Below are 21,472 nucleotides of genomic sequence, written 5' to 3'. Positions count from 1 at the left end.
TTTTTGCAGTAATATATAAAAAAGCTACATAGCAGGATACCTCCAGAATTTTTATTCTGGTTGTCCTTATACAAAGAAGTTAACATTTCAGGCATGACTACTTATCATTTTTAAAATTTTGCTTATTTATTTGAAAGGCAAGGTTCAGGACCAGCAGGATGGCATAATTGGTTAATTCTCTCCCTATGGTGCCTGCATCCCATATGAGTGAATTTCAGCTGCTTCACTTACGATCCAATTCCCTTCTAATGCCTGTGGTTGGAACATTTCACACACTGTGTCACAACTTGTTGAAGAATGAAGCATGTCCTCTGTGACTCCACGGGGACACGTGGAAACTGGCAGCTGGTGTCGCCTGTAGTTGGGCCCCGCTCCTTTCCCCTTCTGTGGCTGTCTCTTTTCACTGAGTTCAATTGTACTTGAGTCCTATCAGGACAGCTGACAGAATTACTTCTACCTGTTCAATGTGTCACTTTTAGTATAAGGTTGTACACCGACCACTACTAAATAAATAACTTGTATCTTCTCATTATTAAAAAAAATAGAAAAACAGAAGTGCAATATTTATTCAACAAATGTGATTTGAACCTTATGCAGTTCTGTTGCAGAAAGTGAAGTCTGATTTTCAAAGGATGGTGCTCATTTATCAATGAGATAATCATCACACAGTTTCAATAACCGCAGCAATTTCCTTGAACTGTCTGTAGAAATTCTGGAGAGAAAGGAGAAAATAATGTTTATTTTTGAAAGATATTTAAGTGGCTTACCAAATCATACCTATCAGAGGCTATGTAACATATTAAGTTTTACATTTTGATGCTATATTCTAACTATAGAAACATGCTTTAAGGAACAAACAGGTGCAACTTGGCAGCCAAGCAAGAATACTATTATAGACTTGAATAAGAAGCCCATGAGAAAGCTTTCCTAAAAGCACAGATAAAGTTATTTTCAAGTTCATACGAGAAAGACTCATTAAACACGTAACACTGTCTTAGACACTGAAGATCAAAACAAGTCTTTCTGTGTTCTTGGCTCCAAATCATTGTAAGAATAGAGAAAGCCTGCATTTCAGGGTGGGAAGGCTGTACTGCTTAAGATAATGGATTCAACCACTGCAAGAGGAACCCAACAATGACAAGGGCTTACTTATACTCATTTGTTTTGCTGTCTTTTAAAAACGAAGCTACTGTGGTGACTTTCTCGTACATGCCATCTTCTTTTTAAAAATCTCAGCTAAGAGAAAGATAAACCGTAGTTCTTTCCTCTATCACAAAGCTAGAAGTTAACTTAAAAGCTAATTCAGCAGTCAAGATACTCCCCAGTGATTTGCTTTTTTGTACTATACTAACTTGGTCCTATTTTTTTTATTCAAACAACGATTATATTTTATCTAATACATATGTAAATTTGTTACAAGATAAAGCCAGGTATAATTATTTCTTTAAAAATATATTTTATTGGTCAAAATCAGAGCTAACACAGATATAAATTAAAAAAAAAAAAATCAAAGAATGTCCCATAGCTCTCAATTATGTAGTAAGAACAACAAGTGGCTCACTGGTTGGGTCCAAGCCATACAAAAACTATATTTAAGTTCCTCAATAGGGAAAATCATTTTTATATATACGGAACATATGTGTATATATACATACACATATACACATGTCTCCAAGCATGCCAAAATATTGGTCACATCATCGAGTGGGTGACACAGGAATTGTCCAGCCATTTCCTAACTGGTTGAGAAACCACCAATGGGGAACATCTTCCCCACAGGTTCCAGCCCAGACAAGGAAGGGTTAGGGAATGTTTAAAATCCCAAGACCCTTGTGAAAATCTTTGGTCTCTCCCTCTCCTGGATCTCTCCCGGGAGGTGATTTCCTCTCTCTCCTTCTTTTCCCATTTGTTGGTTCACTTCAAAAATAAAATTTCTCTATCTAAAACTGATTCCTGGCTTTTAATTTTTATATTAATCTGGGGAAAGAAACCACCAAGTTTTTCCGGTAATAATACATACACAGCAGAATATCATTCCTAGAAAAAAAAAGGAAATTCTCCTGTTTGACACAATATGAAAGATTATGGACCACATTATGCATGGTGAAAAAAGTCACTTGTATGTGGAAACTAAAAAGTTTAACTCATAACAGCAGATACTAGAACGCAAATTTTCAGGGACTTAGGTTTGGGAAAAATGGATGAATATCACCGATCATAACAAAAATTTCCAGCAGTAAAATGAACTTGGGCAACCTTTGAGGTATAGTGGATTAAGTTACCTCTAGCTACACTAGCATCCTACACTGAGTGTGTCTTGCTATACCAGGCACTAATATCGAAGTGCCTGCTTTGAGTCCAGGCTACTCCAGGATTCTGCTCTAACTGGTAATACATCTGGGAGGCAGCAGATGCTGGACCAAGCACTTATATTTCTGCCACCCACATAGGAGATCTGCATGAAACTCTTGGCTCCTGGCTTCAGCATAATCCAGCTCAGACAATTTTATTATTATTTTTTAAAAATCTGCCATCTAATATATATATATATATATATATATATATATATATATATATATATAGTGACTTTAGTTAATCATAGTGAACACTTGGTGCCACTATTGTGGCACAATAGCTTTAGCCACCACCTGCTCTGTTTCTGATCCAGCTCCTTCATAAGGCTCCTGAGAAAGCGTTAGAAGATGGCCCAGTTGCCTAGGCCCATGCATCAATTTAGAAAACATGGATGGAGCTTCAGGCAGCCATCTGGAGAGTGAAGAAACAGATGGAAGATCGACCTCTCTCCGTAACTCTGCCTTTTACACTACAAATAACATCTTTAGGGGCTGGCACATGGTATAGTAAGCTAAGCCACAGCCAGTGCCTCCAACATCCCATACGAGTGTCAGTTCATGTTCTGTCTGCTCCACTTCCTATACAGCTCCCTGCTTAGCATTTGGGAAGGCAGTGGAGCACAGCTCAAATCCTTGGAGATCCAGAAGTTCCTGGCTTCTGACCAGCTCAGCTTTGGCTGTTGTGGCCATTTTGGGAGGGAAACAGTGGATGTAAGGTCTGTCCCTCTGCCTCTCCTTCTCTCTGTAACTCTGCCTTTCCAAATAAAATAAATCCTTAAAAAATCTTAATAAAAAGAGTACTGTATACTTGAAATTTTCTACAGGAATACATTTTAAATTTCTTTCCCACATACACATAAAAAAAAAGAGATAACAGTGTATAGGGGTAGGCACTTCCTTCCGGTTAGAATGCCAACTGAAATGTCTTGTCTAGTACCAAGAGTACTAACTTCAGCGCCTGGCTCTGGCTCCTTACTCCAGCTTACTGTTGGTAGCGCACCTACGAGGCAGAAGGGGACAGCCAGGTGACCAGGCTCCTGCCACCCCTGTGGGAGAGCAGGATTAAGTACCAGCTTAGCCCAGCCCTGGGTAGCCACGGCCACTGTTGGCATCTGGGGAGTGAACCATGGGGTGGGATGGAGTGCTCTCTCTTTTTTATAATATAAACAAAAATATATTTAAAGCTTTATTTATTCGTATTTAACAGTTAGATTTACAGAGAGGAGAGACAGAGATCTGTCTTTGTCAAATACAAAAGACTTCCAGGTGTATACTCTGAAAATGAAACATTTTGTATATTCCTTGGCTACAGAAAAAAGGGCAGATTTATAATCTGAATAACTAAGTATAAATATATACATAGCCATATGTATGTGTATGTATTATATATTTCAGTTACTTAAATCTAGTTGATAAAACCAGTCAACAAATACAGTTGCTCTTACATTTTTCTTGTAACACTGGTCAGAAAATTCAATCAATACTATTCAAAGAAAAGGTGCATTTATTTAAAAAAAAAAAGGCTCATTTAGCTCAACATTACTACATACTAAATCTAAATAAATAAATATACAACAGTTAAAAGCAAATAAATATGCTGCTTGAGAAGACAAAACTAAAGTAACCAAATGGCAGAGAGGACAAATTCAACACATGACAGTGAAATTTATTACATTCCCAAGGAAAAAAAATTTACATCTTTGTGTGTATTCATAAATAAAAAGTACATGAACTTGCAAGTATAAACTATAAGGATTTTCCCTAAGAAATATTCTGTATATCTTTTTAGCAGCAACTAAGAAAAAAAAAAACCAAAATGGGGTGAGTTAAGCCACGAACCTGAAACTGTGGAATTGTCATTTCAAACGATTTGCTCTTTACTTGGCCTGCAGGATCCATTACTTTCAGCATCACTGCAACATAAGGATATTTAAGAGACCTGCAGCTGTCCGAGCTCACAGCCATACCAAGTTTCCACTGGAAATCTATAAGCTGTCATAAAACAGTACAAAATAATTCATTAGTAATAGCATTGAATGCAGACACGTTCTCAATTTCACTGCTCCACACTTAACCGTCATTTTCAATGGTCATAGTAAAAGAAAATATTTTCACTTAAAAATTGCCAGATGAATGATAATCAACGGAAAATAAAGTAACACGAATAAGTAAGTAAACTAAGTAAACACTAAGTAAACTAATAGGTATATAAAAACAAAATAATACTATCAGAGTCAAAAAGGAAAAAAGCAAAAAGTGAAAAATAAAAAAACAAAAAGCTCCAGCAAGTGGCTAATGCAGTAAAAGATACGGTAGCAAGGTTTTCTTTAACAGGCTTAAATTTTGTTTCTGCACTTAAGGGGAATCCAAATACTTTGGGGTATCTTTTTAAAGTGGTTAAATTTATTTAAATTGTGAGGTAAGCATGGATACACATGGGGCATGTTGAGGTATGGAAAGGGAAATGTTTCTGCCTTATATTCTTTGTTTGAGGGAAGAGAGATTGCCCCTGGGCATCACCAGTCTTGATATGATCCTGGGAAGGGAGTGGTTTCATGATCCTGTCCATGTTCCTAGCTGAGGGGAAGTGTGTCCTGGGGGAAGTGACTGATTAAAAAGAGCAGAGGGAGTGTGGCTTCCAGCTCAGGACCCTAAGTTAGTTACCTACGTATCCCATTTCATTCCCCCCCTCAGATATTTTCTTGTTTGTTTGTTGAGATTTCCAACTCTGAATCCAAGGATTGCTGAAGAGAGCAGAGTCAATACATCTTCTGTAGCTACTTCCCATTGCTTAGGGATGTAGAGCCTGCCTACCATGGGCTTAGAACTCTTTCTATCTCATCTAATGGATCCCTCTCACAAGCTAGAAAATCTCCATTCAGTGTAAATAGCTATGTCTTTGGCATCTTAATTGTAACACTGAGATACCGTTGGCTTCTTTGCACAGGAGTTAGCAATATAGGTGGTCTAATCATGCAATGTGTACCCTGGGGCCAAACCATACACCCATGGGTTCTGGTCCCTAAAATCAGGAATCCTGATGTGTCTCAGGGGAACGTGATATAAAAGAATAGCCTTTTTGCCTACATCAAAAGCCATTGGTAGGTCTTCCCTCACATCAAATGTTGTGGTCTGGATCAGAGAGACCTGTGCCATGGCTCTTTAGGACCTGTGCCCAGCCAAAACTCTCACACAAACCAGCAGGTGCAGCAGCCTGGCCTGGGAAGGTCCTCTTGCCTCCCCTGTCCTGTCCATACCCGGCCTAGTTCCTGCACACACCAACAGGTACAGCATTCTGGCCTGTGGCTCTGGTATACTTGGCCCACACCCAGTCCCAGCTCTCACATGTATCCTCGGGTGCAATGGCCTGGCCTGGGGAGGGTCATGGTGCTTGCCCTCTAGGCCCCACACCCCACCTTTGCCCAGCTCTGGTGCTTGAACACACCAGCAGGCACAGCAGCCTGACCTGGAGAGTCCTACAGCTGCAGACCTGCCTGGTCTGCAAAAGACCTGGTCTAAGGACCCTGGCGAGCAGATGGTGGCAGGCCACTTAGCACCCCCTTCTTTCACAAAATTAATGAAAGAATAAGGATCGATGCTGGCACATATCCTACCTATTTAGTTAAACTTGAGGAACAGGTGACTATATAGAGAAGAATATAACTGCCACAAAAAGATAATCATACCTCATGGGTGGAAGGTGAGGTGGCTGTAATATGTGGTGGTAGATTTCTAGGGGTACTGATAATGCTCCATTTCTTGACTTTTGACTGGTTACACAGTGTTCACTTTAAAATTATATATTAAAACTATTGTATACATAAGGGTACTTCAAAAAGTTGATGGAAAACAGAATTAAGTTTAGGCAAGACATCATACAGCACATCACACTAATGCTTGGGGTATCTCCAACCCATACTGGAATGCCAGTTTAAACCACAGCCATCTAGCTTATGATTCAGCTTCCTGTTAATGCATAGGGAAGGCAGCAGATGATGAAGCAAGTACTTGGGCTCCTGATACCCACATGGGAGTTCCAAATGGAATAGACTTCCCAGTTCCTGGATTTGGCCTGGCCCAGTCCTGGGCATCTGGGGAGTAAAACAATATATGCAAGACCTCTTCTTCCCTCTTGATTATTTAAATAAATAAGTCTTTAAAACTTTTTTAGCTATATAAAGGGAATAAATTTCATTCATTTCATATATAACTTTTTAGAGCATCCCCTCTTACCATCCATCCTCCTTCCATCCTTAATTTTCACAATGCTATACTTTCTATTTATTTCATATTCACAAACTTACCCCTCCAGTAAATAAAAAATTCAACAAGTAGTAAGAACACAAGTACACTGTTCCACGAAAGTATAGACTAGGGTTATAAATAATAGTCAAATCTTAAAATGTCAATTTCACCCATATACATTACTTTTTTTGTGTGTATTTTGTATATTACCACATATCAGGAAAGGCAAAGTATTTCTTTTTGAGACTTACTTACTTCACCAAGCATAATTCCCAATCACTTTCACTGTAAAACATAGGCTTTCAAACTTTCTTTACAGTTTATTAGTATACTATTGTGTATGTACACCCCAATTTCTTAATTTAGTAATTAGTTGATGGACATCTGAGTTGATTCCATATTTTAGCTATCGTGGGTTGAGCTGCTATACACACAGAGGCACTGATAACTCTCTCATATACTATCTCATTTCCTTTGGATAAATTCCCAGGAGTGGGATGGCTGCATTACATGGGACATCTATTTTAAGACCTCTGAGAAATCTCCATGCTGTTTTTCCATAGTGACTGTATTAGATTACACTGTAAACAACTATACAACATCTGAATTACTGCAAGTAAGGGATGTGTAATAAGCTAAATAAGGGTTCTGCAAAAAGTGTATGTCCTAATTCTCAACATCTGTGAGAATTAGGACATAATCAACTTTGTGACAAAATCAACTTTGCAGGTGTGACAAAAGCAAGGATATACAGATTGAAAGTGTCTACTGGATGATGCAGGTGGGTCCAATGTAATCACAAGGGATGTTATAACTGGGAGGTAGGAACATCAGAGAAGGCAATGTGACTAGAGAAACAGGGACTGAAATGTTAAGCCTTTGAATACAGGTGAAGTGGTCCCAATCCAAGAATTCAGACAGCCTCTAGGAACAGGAAAAGACAAAGAAACAGCACTATCAAAAGCCCTGTAAGACGGCTGGATTCAGAGGCCAGCATCATAATCTTCCACTTGTGCTGTCTGCATTCAATATGGGTGTTGGTTCGTGTCCTGGCTGCTCCACTTCCAACTCAGCTCCTAGCTTATGGCCTGGGAAAGCAGCGAAAGATGGTTCAAGTCCTTGGATCCCTGAACCCACAAGAGACACTCAGAAGTTTCTGACTCCTGGTCAGCTCAGCTCCAGCCGTAGTGGTCATTTGAGGGAGTGAACCAGCGGATGGATGAGTTCTCTGTCTCTTTGTCTCTGTAATTGTTCCAAATAAAATAAGTAAGTAAATAAAAACATTTTTATTTGGACTTCAGACTTCTAACTAGTAGATACTGGATTGTTTTAAGTCCTCAAAAAGAAAAAATCAATTTGAAAGATCTTATAAATTGTTAAAATTTACTTGAAAGGCAGAACTACAGGCAGATACACAGAGAGAGAATGCTTCATCTGCTAGTTCGTTTCCCAAATGACTGCACCTGTCAGGGCTAGGCCAGGCTGAAATCAAGAGCCAGGAACTCTGGTTGGGTCTCCCACATACCTCAAGGGTATAAGAACTTGGGTCATCTTCCTCTTCACTCCCCAACTGATTAGCAGGGAGCTGGAATGGAAATGGAATTAGCTGAGACTCTAACCAGCACTCACACAGCACGCCAGCATAGCACTGCAGGTCATCTGCTGCATCACAATATAATTTGGTTTTAGTATATGTTATTCTAACACATGAGCAAGTGTAAGTTAATGGAGAAAATCATCCAAAAAGCACTAATCGAAAGTGAGCCCCCAGGCTAGCAGGGAGGATTCCTGCATGCCACAGGGAAGTACAGGACTTCAACTCCTGGCTCTGGCTGTGGATTCCAGCTCCCTGTGAATGCAGACCCTGGGGGCAAGCAATTGGGATCCTGTCACCCAAATGCAAATCCTGGAGTTGGTCCCCTCTTCTGCTTTGGTCCTTTCCTGGCCATGCCTGAAAATACAGGCATAGCAGAAGCCATTCAGCAAATGGATGCTCACTGTCTCTCAGGTCAATTTTAAAAATACACTTACTCCATCAACAACACATTAGATAGCAAAGGTTCTTACTGTCTCCCAGAGTTCTGCTACCTCCCAGCAACCCTCAAAAGCAACAGCAAGATCAGCAGGAGACAAATGAGAGTGTAGACAAGGGACTTCTTTCAACCCTTAAATGATCAAGATTTCTTATCTCAGGCCTTTCCTACATTCTATACTGAGCTGAGTATCTCCTGACCTAAAATAACCTAGTTTTAGGAAACTACTGGGAAGTGTGTTGTGAGTTATTTGTCCAAAAAAAGGGTGCAACACTGCAGGCACACTGTTAGCAAAGCAACAAGACTGATACTCTTGAAAACGTCAAATTCTTACTCTTAGTATTTAAAAACACATACTCTGATGTAAATCGATTTTCTTAAAGACTAAAAAAAAAAATGTGTGCAGTGCGCTGTTAGTACATTTTGATACTCTCTTCCACAGCTGTAACAGTCTAAAATGCTGAGCTTTGAACTTGGCGCCAAGGTGGTCCCATCCCGGGATAACCATGCCTGGTCTGGGGCTGGAGTAGGTCGCGGAGTGTAAATGACAGCGGCCGCAGGTGGCACCACGGCAGGTGTAAAGCGGTAAGAGCAACGCAGCAAAGGACTGAAGGTCCTTGGTTCTCGGAAAACGGAATGGGCAAAGAGCAGGGAGCAAGCGAAGGGCAGCATCCCCAGCCGCTGGCGGGAGGCGAGACAGCCACTCACCTGGTTGGTGACCTGGAACGGAAAGAAAAAAAAAAAACTTAGAAAAAGATCGTTCTCGCTCCCGAGCCCCGCTGCCCTCTCCCCTTCCGGGCCCGGACTTACTCTGGAACTAGCATCCAGCACCGGTTCGCTGGTCCCCTCCATGGCCGGACCCAGGACTCGCGCCGCGGACACGCCCCCCACCTGCAACACTTCCGCTTCCTCTTCCTGAATCCTATGGACCGGCGCACGCCGTGGACGTGGGGGGGAGTAGAATAGAAGTCTAGGTTTAGCTCATCTTTCATCTCATTTACAAAGGTAAAAGGAGATAATGAGAAACAAAATGGTTAATTCCAGTGCTAAAAAAGCCAAAGATTTGGAAGATGCCTTCCGAAGGGGAGGACCATTTAACAGACATGTAGCCTCCCCCAGGACAGACTGCAGAGTTGGGCTCGTCCAGTCGGAGGGCCCGCAGCGTGGCCTCTGAGCGTGCGCAGTGTGGTGAGCCTGCAGGAGTGGCAGGTCCGGACACTGTGATTCCCACTCGGGGATCCCGGGTGTTCCCGTGGTTTTTTTTTGTTTGTTTGTTTGTTTTTCACTTATGCGAGAGATGCCTGTACGGACTGCAGCTAGGCGATGAGGCTTCGTCTCTTGGATTTACTTGACTGGCCCGTGTTTGTAGGGACCTGGTGTGTCTCTCATCCAGCCCTTGACTATAGCAAAGTACCTTCTATTTTTTTTTTTTTTTATCCGATCTTCCCAACTCTGCAGAGGGATTTTTTTTTCCTCCCTGCCAACTTTTTGTTGTGTCTGAGGGATTGCATCTCTCCAGTCTCTGATCTAGAACCGCACGGGTAAAATGACACAGGACTACAGTCCGCAGTGGAAGCTCTCCGGGCGAAATCGGCTTTGAGGCTCCTTCAGGTCTGGGCAGCTCCTGTTTCCTCGAAGCTTTTAAATTTCTTGGAGAGTAGACTCGGCAAACGCCAGCAGTGACAAGTCAGGTCCTTGGCACACTTGAGCTCCCGCTAATGTCCACTAAATAATTCCCCTCTCCTGCACCTTCTTGCGCCCTATCTCTGACTCCTGAACAACTTCTGTGTGTTTTAGGGATCAAATCATTAGATCAGGCATAATAATAATACTAAAAGTCACGGTAACCTCCCTCTTTCAACCTACATAGTCATAGTTGCGAAGCGACTTCAGAGAAGGAGCTGTTTCTGCTTACATCATTTAAAGAGGAGAATCTTTAAAACTACTTACCAGAACACCTCCCACAGGACTGTTGGTGAATTGCACTGAAACTACCACGTGGAGCAGCCAGAAAGCAGGCTGACTCTGAATATGGAACCTGGGCAAACACTTTAATCAGCTGGGGAGCACTGCCCTTGGATGAGTGGAATGGGGTATATGAGCAAAGAGGGAAAGACAAATGATTGCGGAAAGTGGATGCTTGCTGTGTCTGATTTTCATGCAGTCCTTTAAGGCTCTCTTTTAAAAGTGACCTTTTCCTAAGGTCCATCATCTCACACTGGGAGAGTGAGTGCCAGTGGAGGTCAGGCTGTCTCTGAGGGTGGGGTGCTTCTTCTGGTGCCCCTGCCATTTCAGCAGCATGTAGGTCAAATGGTTCATCTTAAAGACCTTCATTAGGGCCTGGCACTGTGGCCTAGTGGTTAAAGTCCTCCCTTTGCATGCGCCAGGATCCCATATGGGCGTGGGTTCTAATCCCAGCGGCCCTGTTTCCCATCCAGCTCCCTGCTTGTGGCCTGAGAAAGCAGTCGAGGATGGCCCAAAGCCTTGGGACCCTGCACCCATGGAGTGGGAGACCCGGAAGAGCTCCTGGCTCCTGGCTTCGGATTGGCTCAGCTCCAGCCGTTGCGGTCACTTGGGGAGTGAACCATCAGAAGGAAGATCTTCCTCTCTGTTTCTCCTCCTCTCTGTATATCTGCCTTTCTAATAAAAGTAAATAAATATTAAAAAACCTTCATTAAAACAAATAAAACAAAAACCACTTTCTCACTAGTTCATTAAAATATATATTTGTGGGCCCGGCGGCGTGGCCTAGCGGCTAAAGTCCTCGCCTTGAAAGCCCCGGGATCCCATATGGGCGCTGGTTCTAATCCCAGCAGCTCCACTTCCCATCCAGCTCCTTGCTTGTGGCCTGGGAAAGCAGTCAAGGATGGCCCAAACCTTTGGGACACTGCACCCACGTGGGAGACCCGGAAGAGGTTCCAGGTTCCCGGCATCGGATCGGCGCGTACCAGCCCGTTGCGGCTCACTTGGGGAGTGAAACATCGGATGGAAGATCTTCCTCTCTGTCTCTTCTTCTCTGTGTATATCTGGCTGTAATAAAATGAATAAAATCTTTAAAATATATATATATGTGTGTATATATATATATATATATATATTTGTTTATTTGAAAGGCAGAGAGAGATCTTCTGATGCTGGTTCCCTCCCCAGATGGTCACAACAGCCAAGGCTGAATTCAGCCAGCAGCTTCACTCAGATCTCCTCTGTGGATGCAGGGGCCCAAGAACTTTGGTCATCTTCTACTTCTTTCCCAGGTCACTAGCAGGGAGCTATATTAGAAGTGGAGCAGTCTGGACAGCAACCAGCACCCTTCGGGAAACTGACATCATAAGTGGCTTAACCCACTAATGCACGAGGTAAGCCAAGACCTTCATCTTATAAGAGATCAGAACATATGCAAGCTCGACACCTAGAAAATGCATCTTTTGATGGACACTCTGCCATTGTCCATGCCCGCAATGATGGACATATGTGTATGTCCAATGATGGACAATGATGTGTATGAAAAACTATACTATAGTAACTATATGGGGGATCTCAGTGATGGGGGAGGGAATTGGGGAGGGGATAAGGGAAATCCCAGGGCCTATGGAACTGTATTATATAATGATAATAATAAATAGGAGTAAAATTTTTTTAAAAGGAAATACATCTTTTATGAAGAGAGTCAAAAAAAATGTGGAAACCAAAAAAAAATGCACAGGTGTAACATATATTTATATATTTTTAAATGACATATAAATAAGACCTAAATCAGAAAATAGTTTTGAAGGGGTGAGCAGCTGGTGAAGCAGTTAAATTAACCTTAGGAGGACATCCATAGAACTGGGACACGAACTCTGATCTCAAAAGAGTTACAGTGCCCTTGAGGAAACACAGTTGACAGACATGAGGCAAGTAATGCTTCATTGTAAGCGTCCTGGGCTGTTATTGTGTCTGATAGAAATCTAACTCCAACTAGTTTAAGCAGTATCGTTCAAATGACTGTTTCCCAGGAATGCTTCTGGAGTACAGGGACATGGTCACCTTTGAGGTCAACAGGATAGTGAGAGCTGAGGAATCAAAGTGCCCAATCTCAGTTTCTCAGTTGTGGTCAAGCTTTCTGCTCCTCTGTTGGCCTCATTCACTTTGACTTTTCCATATGCAGGGAGGTAAAGGGTGGTATGCATAGACATTCGGCCAGCAACATCTCTGGAGGCCTAGACTCCTGTCACGTGACCCATAGCACCAGAAGTAGCTACTGTCCCACCTCAGTGCTCAGAGAAGGACCCTGATTGGCATATTGGAGTCATCTCCCTTCTCTTTGAGCTAACAGGAGACTATGGTAACACATTACCATTGTTCCCCAAGTTCCATATGATGTTGGTAAAGATTAGAGCTGTGTGATTCATAGGCTAATCATTAGCAAGAGGAGTGAAAAGATATACCCTATAAGAGATTGAGGTAGGGCCAATGTTGTAGCAGTTAACTAAGCTGCCATCTGATATGCTGACATCATATGTGGGCACCCATTAAGAGTCCTGATCAATCCAATTTCCTGCTAATATGCCTGGGAAGTTACCAGAAGATGTCCCAGTTATATGAGGTCCCACCACTCACAGTGGAGACTCAGATGCAGTTCTGGGTTCCTGGCTTTGGTATCCCCCAACTCCAGCTGTGCTGGCTCTTAAGGGCGAAAACCAGTAAATGTGCCTGACAATTTCTCTTTGTCTCTCCAACTCTCTATATAACTTCACCTGTCAATTAGAGAAATAAGTTTTAAGGAGAGCAAGAGGCAAGGATAATGTAACAAAAAATGAAAAGATGATGAAAAGATGCTGTGAAAGTGAAAACAATACATATTCCTGAGGCATATTTACTTACATTGTACTGTGCTGTGTAATTAGCAGATGTAGGAGACAGAATAATGACGCCCCAAAAGAAAAAAATGCCACGTCCTAATCCCCAGAATCTATGAACACATTGTTACGTGCCAAAGGAAAATTAAAGTCTATTGACCTTTAGAGATGAACACGTTCCTGGGCTACCCAAGAGAGCCTAGTGTTATTGAAAGGCTCCTTAAAGCTAAGGGTGGAGCCAGAAGAGCAAGCGAGCATGCCAGAGTGATCGCACAGGACGTGGAACTGGTCGGCCTTTACTGACTTCAGTGTAGGAGGAGGCCCTAAGCCGTGGAACTCAGGTGACCTCTAGAAGCTGGATTAGAGGAGAAAATAGATCTTTCCATATGGCTTCCAAAAGGAGCACAGTCCTATTCACATCTTTAATTTTAGCCCAGGGGGGAAAAAGCAGAATTCCGACCTTGAGCCTGGAAGAGCACAGATTTGTATGGTTTGGAGTTACTAAATTGGTCATTTGTTATGACAAAAGCAGAGCAGTAATACAGCGAAGGATAATGATGAAGTTCTGAGGGTCTTAGCATCACCTAGACCCCAATGTAAGTCACCATTCCAGCACTCAGCGTGTGAGTTCGGCAGATTTTGCTTTGGTTTTATTTACTTTTGTTCTGTGTGAAAGGCAGAGACAGACAGGCAGGCAGCGAGCTCCCATCTGCTGACCCGCTCCTCAGATTCCCATGGGAGCCTGTTCTGAGCCAGGCCAAAGCCGGAAGAAACCAGGTCTCCCACCCAGATGGCAGAGCATCATCTGCTGCCTCCCAGGGTATACATTAGTAGGAAGCTGGAATCGGGGGTGAGGCACTGATGTGGAAACGACATATTTAAAAAAAAGATTTATTTATTTACTCAAAAGCCAGAGATGGAGAGGACACACACATACAGAGAGAGAGAAACATTCCATCGGCTGGTTTACTCCCCAAATTATTGATGATGTTTATATAGTTGTTAGGGTGGGAAGGGTCAAGGTTTACGACCATTGTTTTCAAAACATTCTTTGTCTTCTTCCTGTATCTGAGTGAAAGGGCACTCAGCCTCCCAACCACCTCGGTCCCAAGAGAACGGCCAACCAATGTCATCCCAGGGTCTCCGATGTGCAGCATGCTCCCAGGGTTCTGCCCTAGCGGTTTCAATAGTTCTGAAATGCTGTCGATCTTGCCATGGCAAGGATGAAGAAATCTTTCCAAGGCACACTGGCTGACATAGTCTACCTTAGAGTCTCCATTCACCCATAAATTTACTGTCAATGCTTGGCTGAAGTAGTTGTCCAATTTGTTCTGCCCTCCTCCTCTGCTATGGTACCAGCTGTCCTCTGCAGGCCCCAGTAGACCGCTATATCCTCCATGTGAATCTGGATATGCCATCCACTGCTGCATCTGAGCCAATGAGGAGGTCCAGTTCTTTTTTTTTAAAATTTATTTATTTTTATTGGAAAGGTGGATATACAGAGAGGAGGAGAAACAGAGAGGAAGATCCTCCATCCGATGGTTCACTCCCCAAGTGAGCCGCAACGGCTGGAGCTGAGCCAATCCGAAGCCAGGAGCAAGGAGCCTCCTCCGGGTCTCCCACTCCTGGACTGCATTCCCAGGCCACAAGCAGGGAGCTGGATGGGAAGTAGGACTACCAGGATCAGAACTGGCGCCCATATGGGATCCTTATGGTGCATTCAAGGCAAGGACTTTAGCTGTTACGCTATCACGTCGGGCATGAGGCCCAGTTCTGACATGTGTTGTACAATCAGATTACAGCTCTTACGATTTTCCCTATAATGGGAGCTTTGAGTTGAGTGGTTCAGGGTATCCCCAAAGAAACCTTTTCTGAAGTGACCCCAGACCCAACTCTGGTGTGTGCTTCCAGTACGAGGTCTGGCTTAGTCTATTTCCCACATCAGTCTACACACACACTGGTAGCTGTAACTGCTGTGTTGGTTCTGTCTCCAGCCCTGTCTCTTATGTAAATCAGTGATGCTGCAGCCCAGCCCAACCCTGTACATCACCCACTTGTGCCTCATGTGCTCCAGTGGTAACTGTTGCCTAGTTGGAGCGACCCCCAATCAACCCCACTAGGCCTGTCCCCAGCCCTGATTCCTGTGCTTGACAGTATGTGCGGCAGAGTGGTACAGTCTGTCCCACATCCCATTCAGCTCTCGTACACATCAGTGGGCACTGAAGCCTACCTTAGCCCAACCAACCCCATTATGCAGCCCACACTCATGTTGGCAGGTGTTACCTTAGCCTGTCTAGTCAGTCTCGCCCTCAGCCCTGGTTCCCATGTTCACCAGTGGGAGTTGCAGCCATCATAGACGTGCCCACAGTTTCCCTAAGAGGCCTACTCCCAATCCCGGATCGCCCCCAAATCCAAGCACTTGCCAGCAATGCTGGGGCAAAGTCCAACCAGCCTGCACTTAGTCTGGCTTATGTATGCCCCCGTGGGTACCATCAGTTAGCCAGCCTTACCAGACATTTAATAAAGGATAAGTGATATGATGGATGTAAAGCATGTGACTGAGTTCTTGGACACAGTGATCGCTGAATAAACAACAAGTGCGGTTACATTGTCATGCTGGTCTGCTTTCCAAGCCTCTGTCGCCTACCTGCAGCGAACAGTATCTCCTTGTTAAAGATGAGGAAACCAGACTTCAGGAATGTTACTAGAAAAAAACACTTTCAATAGTCTATTTCTAACTTTTAGTTAGCACTGTAACTTCACGGAACTCCAGAGGAATTCCAGAGTACCTACCGAAATCCTTCCTAGCTACTTGCTGCTAATTTAGTGTTCTGTTTATGTTGTAAACCATTTAAGAATGGAACGGGCCCGGCGCAGTAGCCTAGTGGCTAAAACGTCCTCACTTTGCACACGCCAATATCCCATATCGGCGCCAGTTCATATACCAGTGGCCCTACTCCCCATCCAGTTCTATGCTTGTGGCCTGGGAATGCAGTCAAGGACAACCCAAAGCCTTGGGACCTTGCACCCATGTGGGAGACCCAGAAGAAGCTTCAGGCTCCTGGTTTCAGATTGACTCAGCTCTGGCTGTTGGGATCACTTGGGGAGTGAATCAGTGGACAGAAGATCTTTCTCTCTGTTTCTCTTCCTCTGCATATCTGACTTTGCAATAAAAATAAAAAATCTTAAAAAAGAAAAGAAAGTGAGTGAGTGAGTGAGAGTGAGTGTGTGTGTGTGTGTAGTGGTGGTGGTAACTGTAGCATAATCAAAGAAGCGAAGCTGGAAATAAATATGACCACTCTTCCCAGGATCAAAGAAGCTTCTAAGCTTTAACCAGGGTGTCAAATTCTTAGCCCTGGGTGCAATGTGTCACAGAAGGTTAAGCCGTTGCTTCAAGGATTGGCATCCTCTGTGGGAGTGCCAGTTTGAGTCTCAGGTGCTTCACTGCCATTCAGCTTTCTGCTAATCTGCCTGGGAAAACAGTGGAAATGGCCCAGTGCTTGAGCTCCTGCTCGTCATGTGGGAGACCCGGATGCAGTGCTGGTCTCCTCACTGCGTCCTGGCCTGGCCCATCACTGTTACGGCCACTGGAGGATGAACCGACAGAAGACAGAGCACTTTCTGTTGCTCTGTGAATCAAAGAAAGAAAAAAATAAATGCTTGGCCTGCCCATATATTAAAACAAAATTAATGAAATCATATAGGAAACTCTGAAACGGAGTCATTTTTAAAAGTTTTACGGGCATTGGGGCAAGGGGGATATGGTCCCGTTTCCACAGACCTCACACTGCTTTTTCATTTCAGTTGGCCAACTCAGAGATTGACTTCAAAACTCCTTGACACTGTTTTCATCCTTTGAATTTAAGGGGCCTTCCAGAGTGTCTTCTTTAAAACTTGTGGCCCAAGTAGGTTAATTGCCTGACTTATGAAGATGCAGCTAATCATAGGAGTCATGATTTCTGATCAAGTGGGGAGAATTATCATTTCATATGGAGGATGGATGAGGACACATTCTGAAGGCTTTGGCATGCTTTTGAGTACTGCAAAAAGGTTGTGTTTAGGGATGGTGGTTTGGCAAAGCGATACAGGCTGCGGGCAGATGATGTACTGTGTATACCCACAGAAGGAAGGCAAAAAGGCTGTGTGCTTCAGAAAACATCTGAGACAGCACATTGTCCAGGCAGTGTGTGGTGAGCAAGTCACAAATGTGTAGACAGATTGATCCCCAAGGACAGCCGTGTGAGGCCTGAACCCAGAAGATTCCCTGGCTGATTACAGTTGTGGTGGCAAGACTAAGTATGGTATGACACAAATACTGTACTTCATCAATTCTTTTAAAAGACTTAGTTATCTATTTTAAAGTCAGAGTTACAGAGATGTGGGGAGAGAGTGTTAGAGAGAGGCGGGGAGAGACAATTAATGAGCTCTTCCACTTGATGTTTTATCCCTCCAGTAGCCACAGTGCAGCTGGGGTGGGGCTAGGCTGAAGCCACAAGCCAGGATTTTTTCTATACCTCCCTTGTGGGTGCAGAGGCACAGCACTTGGGTCTTCTTCTGCTGCCATTTCAGGGCATTACCAGGGAGCTGGATCATAAGTAGAGTAGCTGGAACTTAAACTGGTTCCCATAAGGTATGTTGGTGTTGCAGCAGAAAGCTTAGCCCACTATACTATACAGTCACCCCCATCAGTTCTTCAATGTGAGTCTTTCCCACATTTGATGTCTCAAAAGTTATCCTGAAAATTGCATCAGATGGCTTTTTCAGTGACACTCATCCAGGCAGAGTTATGACTCAGTTGTTTTTGCAGATGCATGTACCAACTTGCTCATGGCTTTTCAACACTCCTATTTGGCGATGAGTACTGTTGGCTCTATCCTCACTATGCTTAATTACCTTTCAAATTGTTTTTAAAAGATTAAGCTGTGATTTGGCATAACAAAAAGTTACAGGGTGGGACTAGTGTTGTGGTAAAGACTTCGGACTCCAGCATACCAACTGGACTGTCAGCTTAAGATCTGTCTATTCAATTTCTAACCCATCTCCCTGGTAGTATACCTGGGGCCCAACTGCACACGTGGGAACCCAGGAAGGAGTTCTTGGTTCCTGGATTTTGCCTCAAACTGCCCTGGCTGCTACAGCTATTTGTTCATCTCTGTCACTCTTTCTAATTAATTAATTAACCTTAAGTAAAGTCACTGAGTGTGGAAATAACATGGAATCGAAGCTGTAAACTTGTACAGCTGTCCTAGTAAGGGAAGTATGAATTATTGGACAAATGACCAAAATTTTATGTTTGCCTACAGAGCAACTAAATAATTTATCATCCTCAAAGAAGGTGGAAAGCCTTGAGCAAACAAAGCAAAAGGGCTTCTTATTTCAGCATAAGGTTGTTAAAATCTCTCTAGCCCTCAGAAGAAGGAAATTATAAGGGTGAGAGAAAACTTTCTGATGTGCATGTATTCTTGTAAGGTACCAGACATCAGTCTGTCAGAAACTTCTGTTTTTTGAATAGTAGCTACTGAATTTACAAAGATGTATGATTCACCAGTTGCTAAAAAAAAAAAAAAAAAGGAACCACACATTTAGTCAAGCAGAGGAGATGATAATCCATATTTTTGACATCACTAAAATTATACTGTCATCATTAAAGTGCAATTAAAGTGCATGGATTTATGGTAAACAAGTGGTAGGTCTCTATGGTACAATACATGGCATGCACTGCTTTAAATTTAAAACTATAAAATTGGAGAAGGCATCTGGCATTGCTATTAAAGCTACCACTTGGGTTGCCTGCATCCCTTATCCAAGTCCCTAGGTTTGAGTCCTAGGTCTGCCTCAGAGTCCGGCTATCTGCTAATGCATATCCTGGGGGGCAGGCGGCAAGGCATCAAGCACTTCCATCCCTACCACTCACGGGAAGGCCTGGATGGAGTTCTGGGCTCTTCAGCTGACAGAGTCTTGGCTGTCATGGGCATTTTGCTTATGAAGCAGCAGTTGGGAGCTCTGTCCCTCAGTCTGTGTGCCTGTCTTCCCGATGAAATGAAAAATAATCAAAACTATAAAATGACATTTGATAAAAAGAATTAGGATATACAATCTTCAAGCTGAGGATCTACAAAGTTGTCACAAACACTGAATCAGCAAAGAAGAAACGGTGGCTCCTATAAGAAATTCAGGCTAGATTTTCTGAGCCTCTGGTGGTATTTTTAGCAGTTGATCAATACATTATCTTTCTTTAGGTGCTTTCCTGTTTAGAGTCATATTATAGGAGTAGTACAGACTCACTAATACTCAACTATGGCCAACAGAATCTATGAACACTAGGCAGCATTAAGTACAAAAATGAGAAAAAACACTGCGATGATTAGACCAGGAAACAGACACTTGTCTCCAACATGAGAGCTCAAAAAAGACAGAATATCATCTTGTTGACCCTCAACTAGGAACTCAAAATCTTTCCATTTTATACATAGGTCAATGACCACAACAGAGCTGCAATGATTGAATTACAAATAAATTTTATCAAGCAGCAAATTCAAAGTGCAAATTCCACAAATTATAAGAATATATAAAAGTTTGCTCTGAGTGCAAAACATTTCAAAGTTACATATCAAAGATGTGGAGAAAGGGAAGATTGAAAAATCGAGGCCAAGTTTTGGGTTTCACCTCAGGCTTATTGAATTAAAATCTGCATTTCACATCACTTAAGTGTTCTCCTGCATGTAAATGTGAGAAATAATGTCCTTGATGCTATTGTAGGCAAGTCCACGCCAGAGGGTAGAAGTTCAACCATACAAAGACAATATATCTATTTGTGAAACTTTCATGGGTCCAAAGGTCTTAAGTGCATTAGGTCAAGCAATCTAGTCACATTGAAAGACACTACTGCATTTTGAAATTCCTAAGAGGAACACGGCAGAGCACCGGGGGACTTCTTCACCTTTCCGAAGAGGCATATACTACGTTTGGGAAAACAGTTCCAACACATTTACTGGGTGGCATGGAGCAGTACCAGTCTGTGTGGGTCCCTGAGCAAAAGAGGCCCTGCTGGGATGCCAGCCACATTGGTAGTACTGTATCCCAGGTTTCCAAGAAATTCAATGGTACTAGTGATGATCACATTCCAATGACGGTGTGTGGAGTGTTAGGCAAGCCCAGCAGGAGACTCACACTTCAGACACTTAGGGACTTGGAGTCAGGGACTTATCCGACAGAAAGTCCTATGAAAAGCAACCATTGACACTCCCCTGGGCTCTGATACACACCACTCAAGCAATTATACAACTAAAGCTGATCATCCTGGCAGCTGAACAGTGTGGATTTACGCAAAGAGTTGGGCAGGTGTAGCTGGCATCCATCAGACAATGAGAAAGGGCAGGCATGGGACCTCAAAAATCATAGCCAGTATAGGAACAGGGGAGCTGCAGGCTCCCCAGGAAAGCCAAGCCCAGGCTACAGCTGAGATCTTTCTCACCCTCCAATGCACCTGTGGGATCCAAAGCTCTACCCTGTACTGTATGCACTCTACTCTCGGTCTGAGAGCCACAGTCATCCCTGAGGACTCCTGCTCATCCAAGGGCCAGCCCCTTCCCTCTGTGTTTGCTTCTCCACCACCAAGGCTCCGGCCGTAATTCTCAGCACTTCTCTCAGGCAGGTTTTCCACGTGACTAACAAATGATGGTTCTGCCTGTTTGATCATGCCATTCATTCTTTAAATATTTATTGAGCATCTACTGTGTATCAGGAAACAATGTGGGGTCAGGAGGAGGCATTGCTGTGACCTTCTGGAATTTATAGGTTAATGATGAAGAGACCAAAATCGCTTCAGTGTGAGGAGTGTCACTGTAGCACAACAAGCTAAGCTTCCGTCCGCAGTATCAGCATCCCAAATGGGTGCCAGTTCAAGTCCCAGCTGCTCCACTTCCCATTCAACTTTCTGTTGTTAATGGCCTGGGGAGGCAGTGTTAGAGGCTCAATTCTCTAGGCTCCTGCACCCATAAAG

The 21,472-nt window shown here is 43.2% G+C and overlaps 1 protein-coding gene across 2 annotated transcripts; it reads right to left on the bottom strand.

The window, feature by feature from the left end:
- Positions 1-536: 536 nt before the first annotated feature.
- Positions 537-9,508, bottom strand: COMMD6 (COMM domain containing 6). 2 transcript variants are annotated; one of them, XM_004577421.3, is made up of 3 exons: positions 9,443-9,508; positions 4,194-4,346; positions 537-712 (listed from the first exon to the last, which is right to left on the bottom strand). In XM_004577421.3, the coding sequence occupies exons 1-3, from the start codon at positions 9,482-9,484 to the stop codon at positions 662-664; spliced, it is 246 nt and encodes an 81-aa protein (XP_004577478.2). In that variant the 5' UTR covers positions 9,485-9,508; the 3' UTR covers positions 537-661. The 2 variants fall into 2 exon arrangements, with proteins under 2 accessions (XP_004577478.2, XP_058526665.1); XM_058670682.1 differs by lacking the exon at positions 9,443-9,508 and adding an exon at positions 9,341-9,371.
- Between the last annotated feature and the right edge of the window lie 11,964 nt (positions 9,509-21,472).

The sequence above is a fragment of the Ochotona princeps genome, chromosome 12 (assembly GCF_030435755.1).
Source record: "Ochotona princeps isolate mOchPri1 chromosome 12, mOchPri1.hap1, whole genome shotgun sequence".
Taxonomy (NCBI): Eukaryota; Metazoa; Chordata; class Mammalia; order Lagomorpha; family Ochotonidae; genus Ochotona; species Ochotona princeps.
The sequence above is the reverse complement of the archived record's forward strand: the minus strand, read 5'-3'. Positions and strand labels throughout refer to the sequence as shown.

Excerpts from the sequence above, each read along its gene's own strand:
- COMMD6 (XM_004577421.3), bottom strand. The coding sequence starts at position 9,484 with ATGGAGGGGACCAGCGAACCGGTGCTGGATGCTAGTTCCAGA. Across the intron at positions 4,347-9,442 it reads TGCTGGATGCTAGTTCCAGA|CTTATAGATTTCCAGTGGAA; the intron begins GTAAGTCCGGGC and ends GTTTTATGACAG. Across the intron at positions 713-4,193 it reads TGACAATTCCACAGTTTCAG|AATTTCTACAGACAGTTCAA; the intron begins GTTCGTGGCTTA and ends CTTTCTCTCCAG.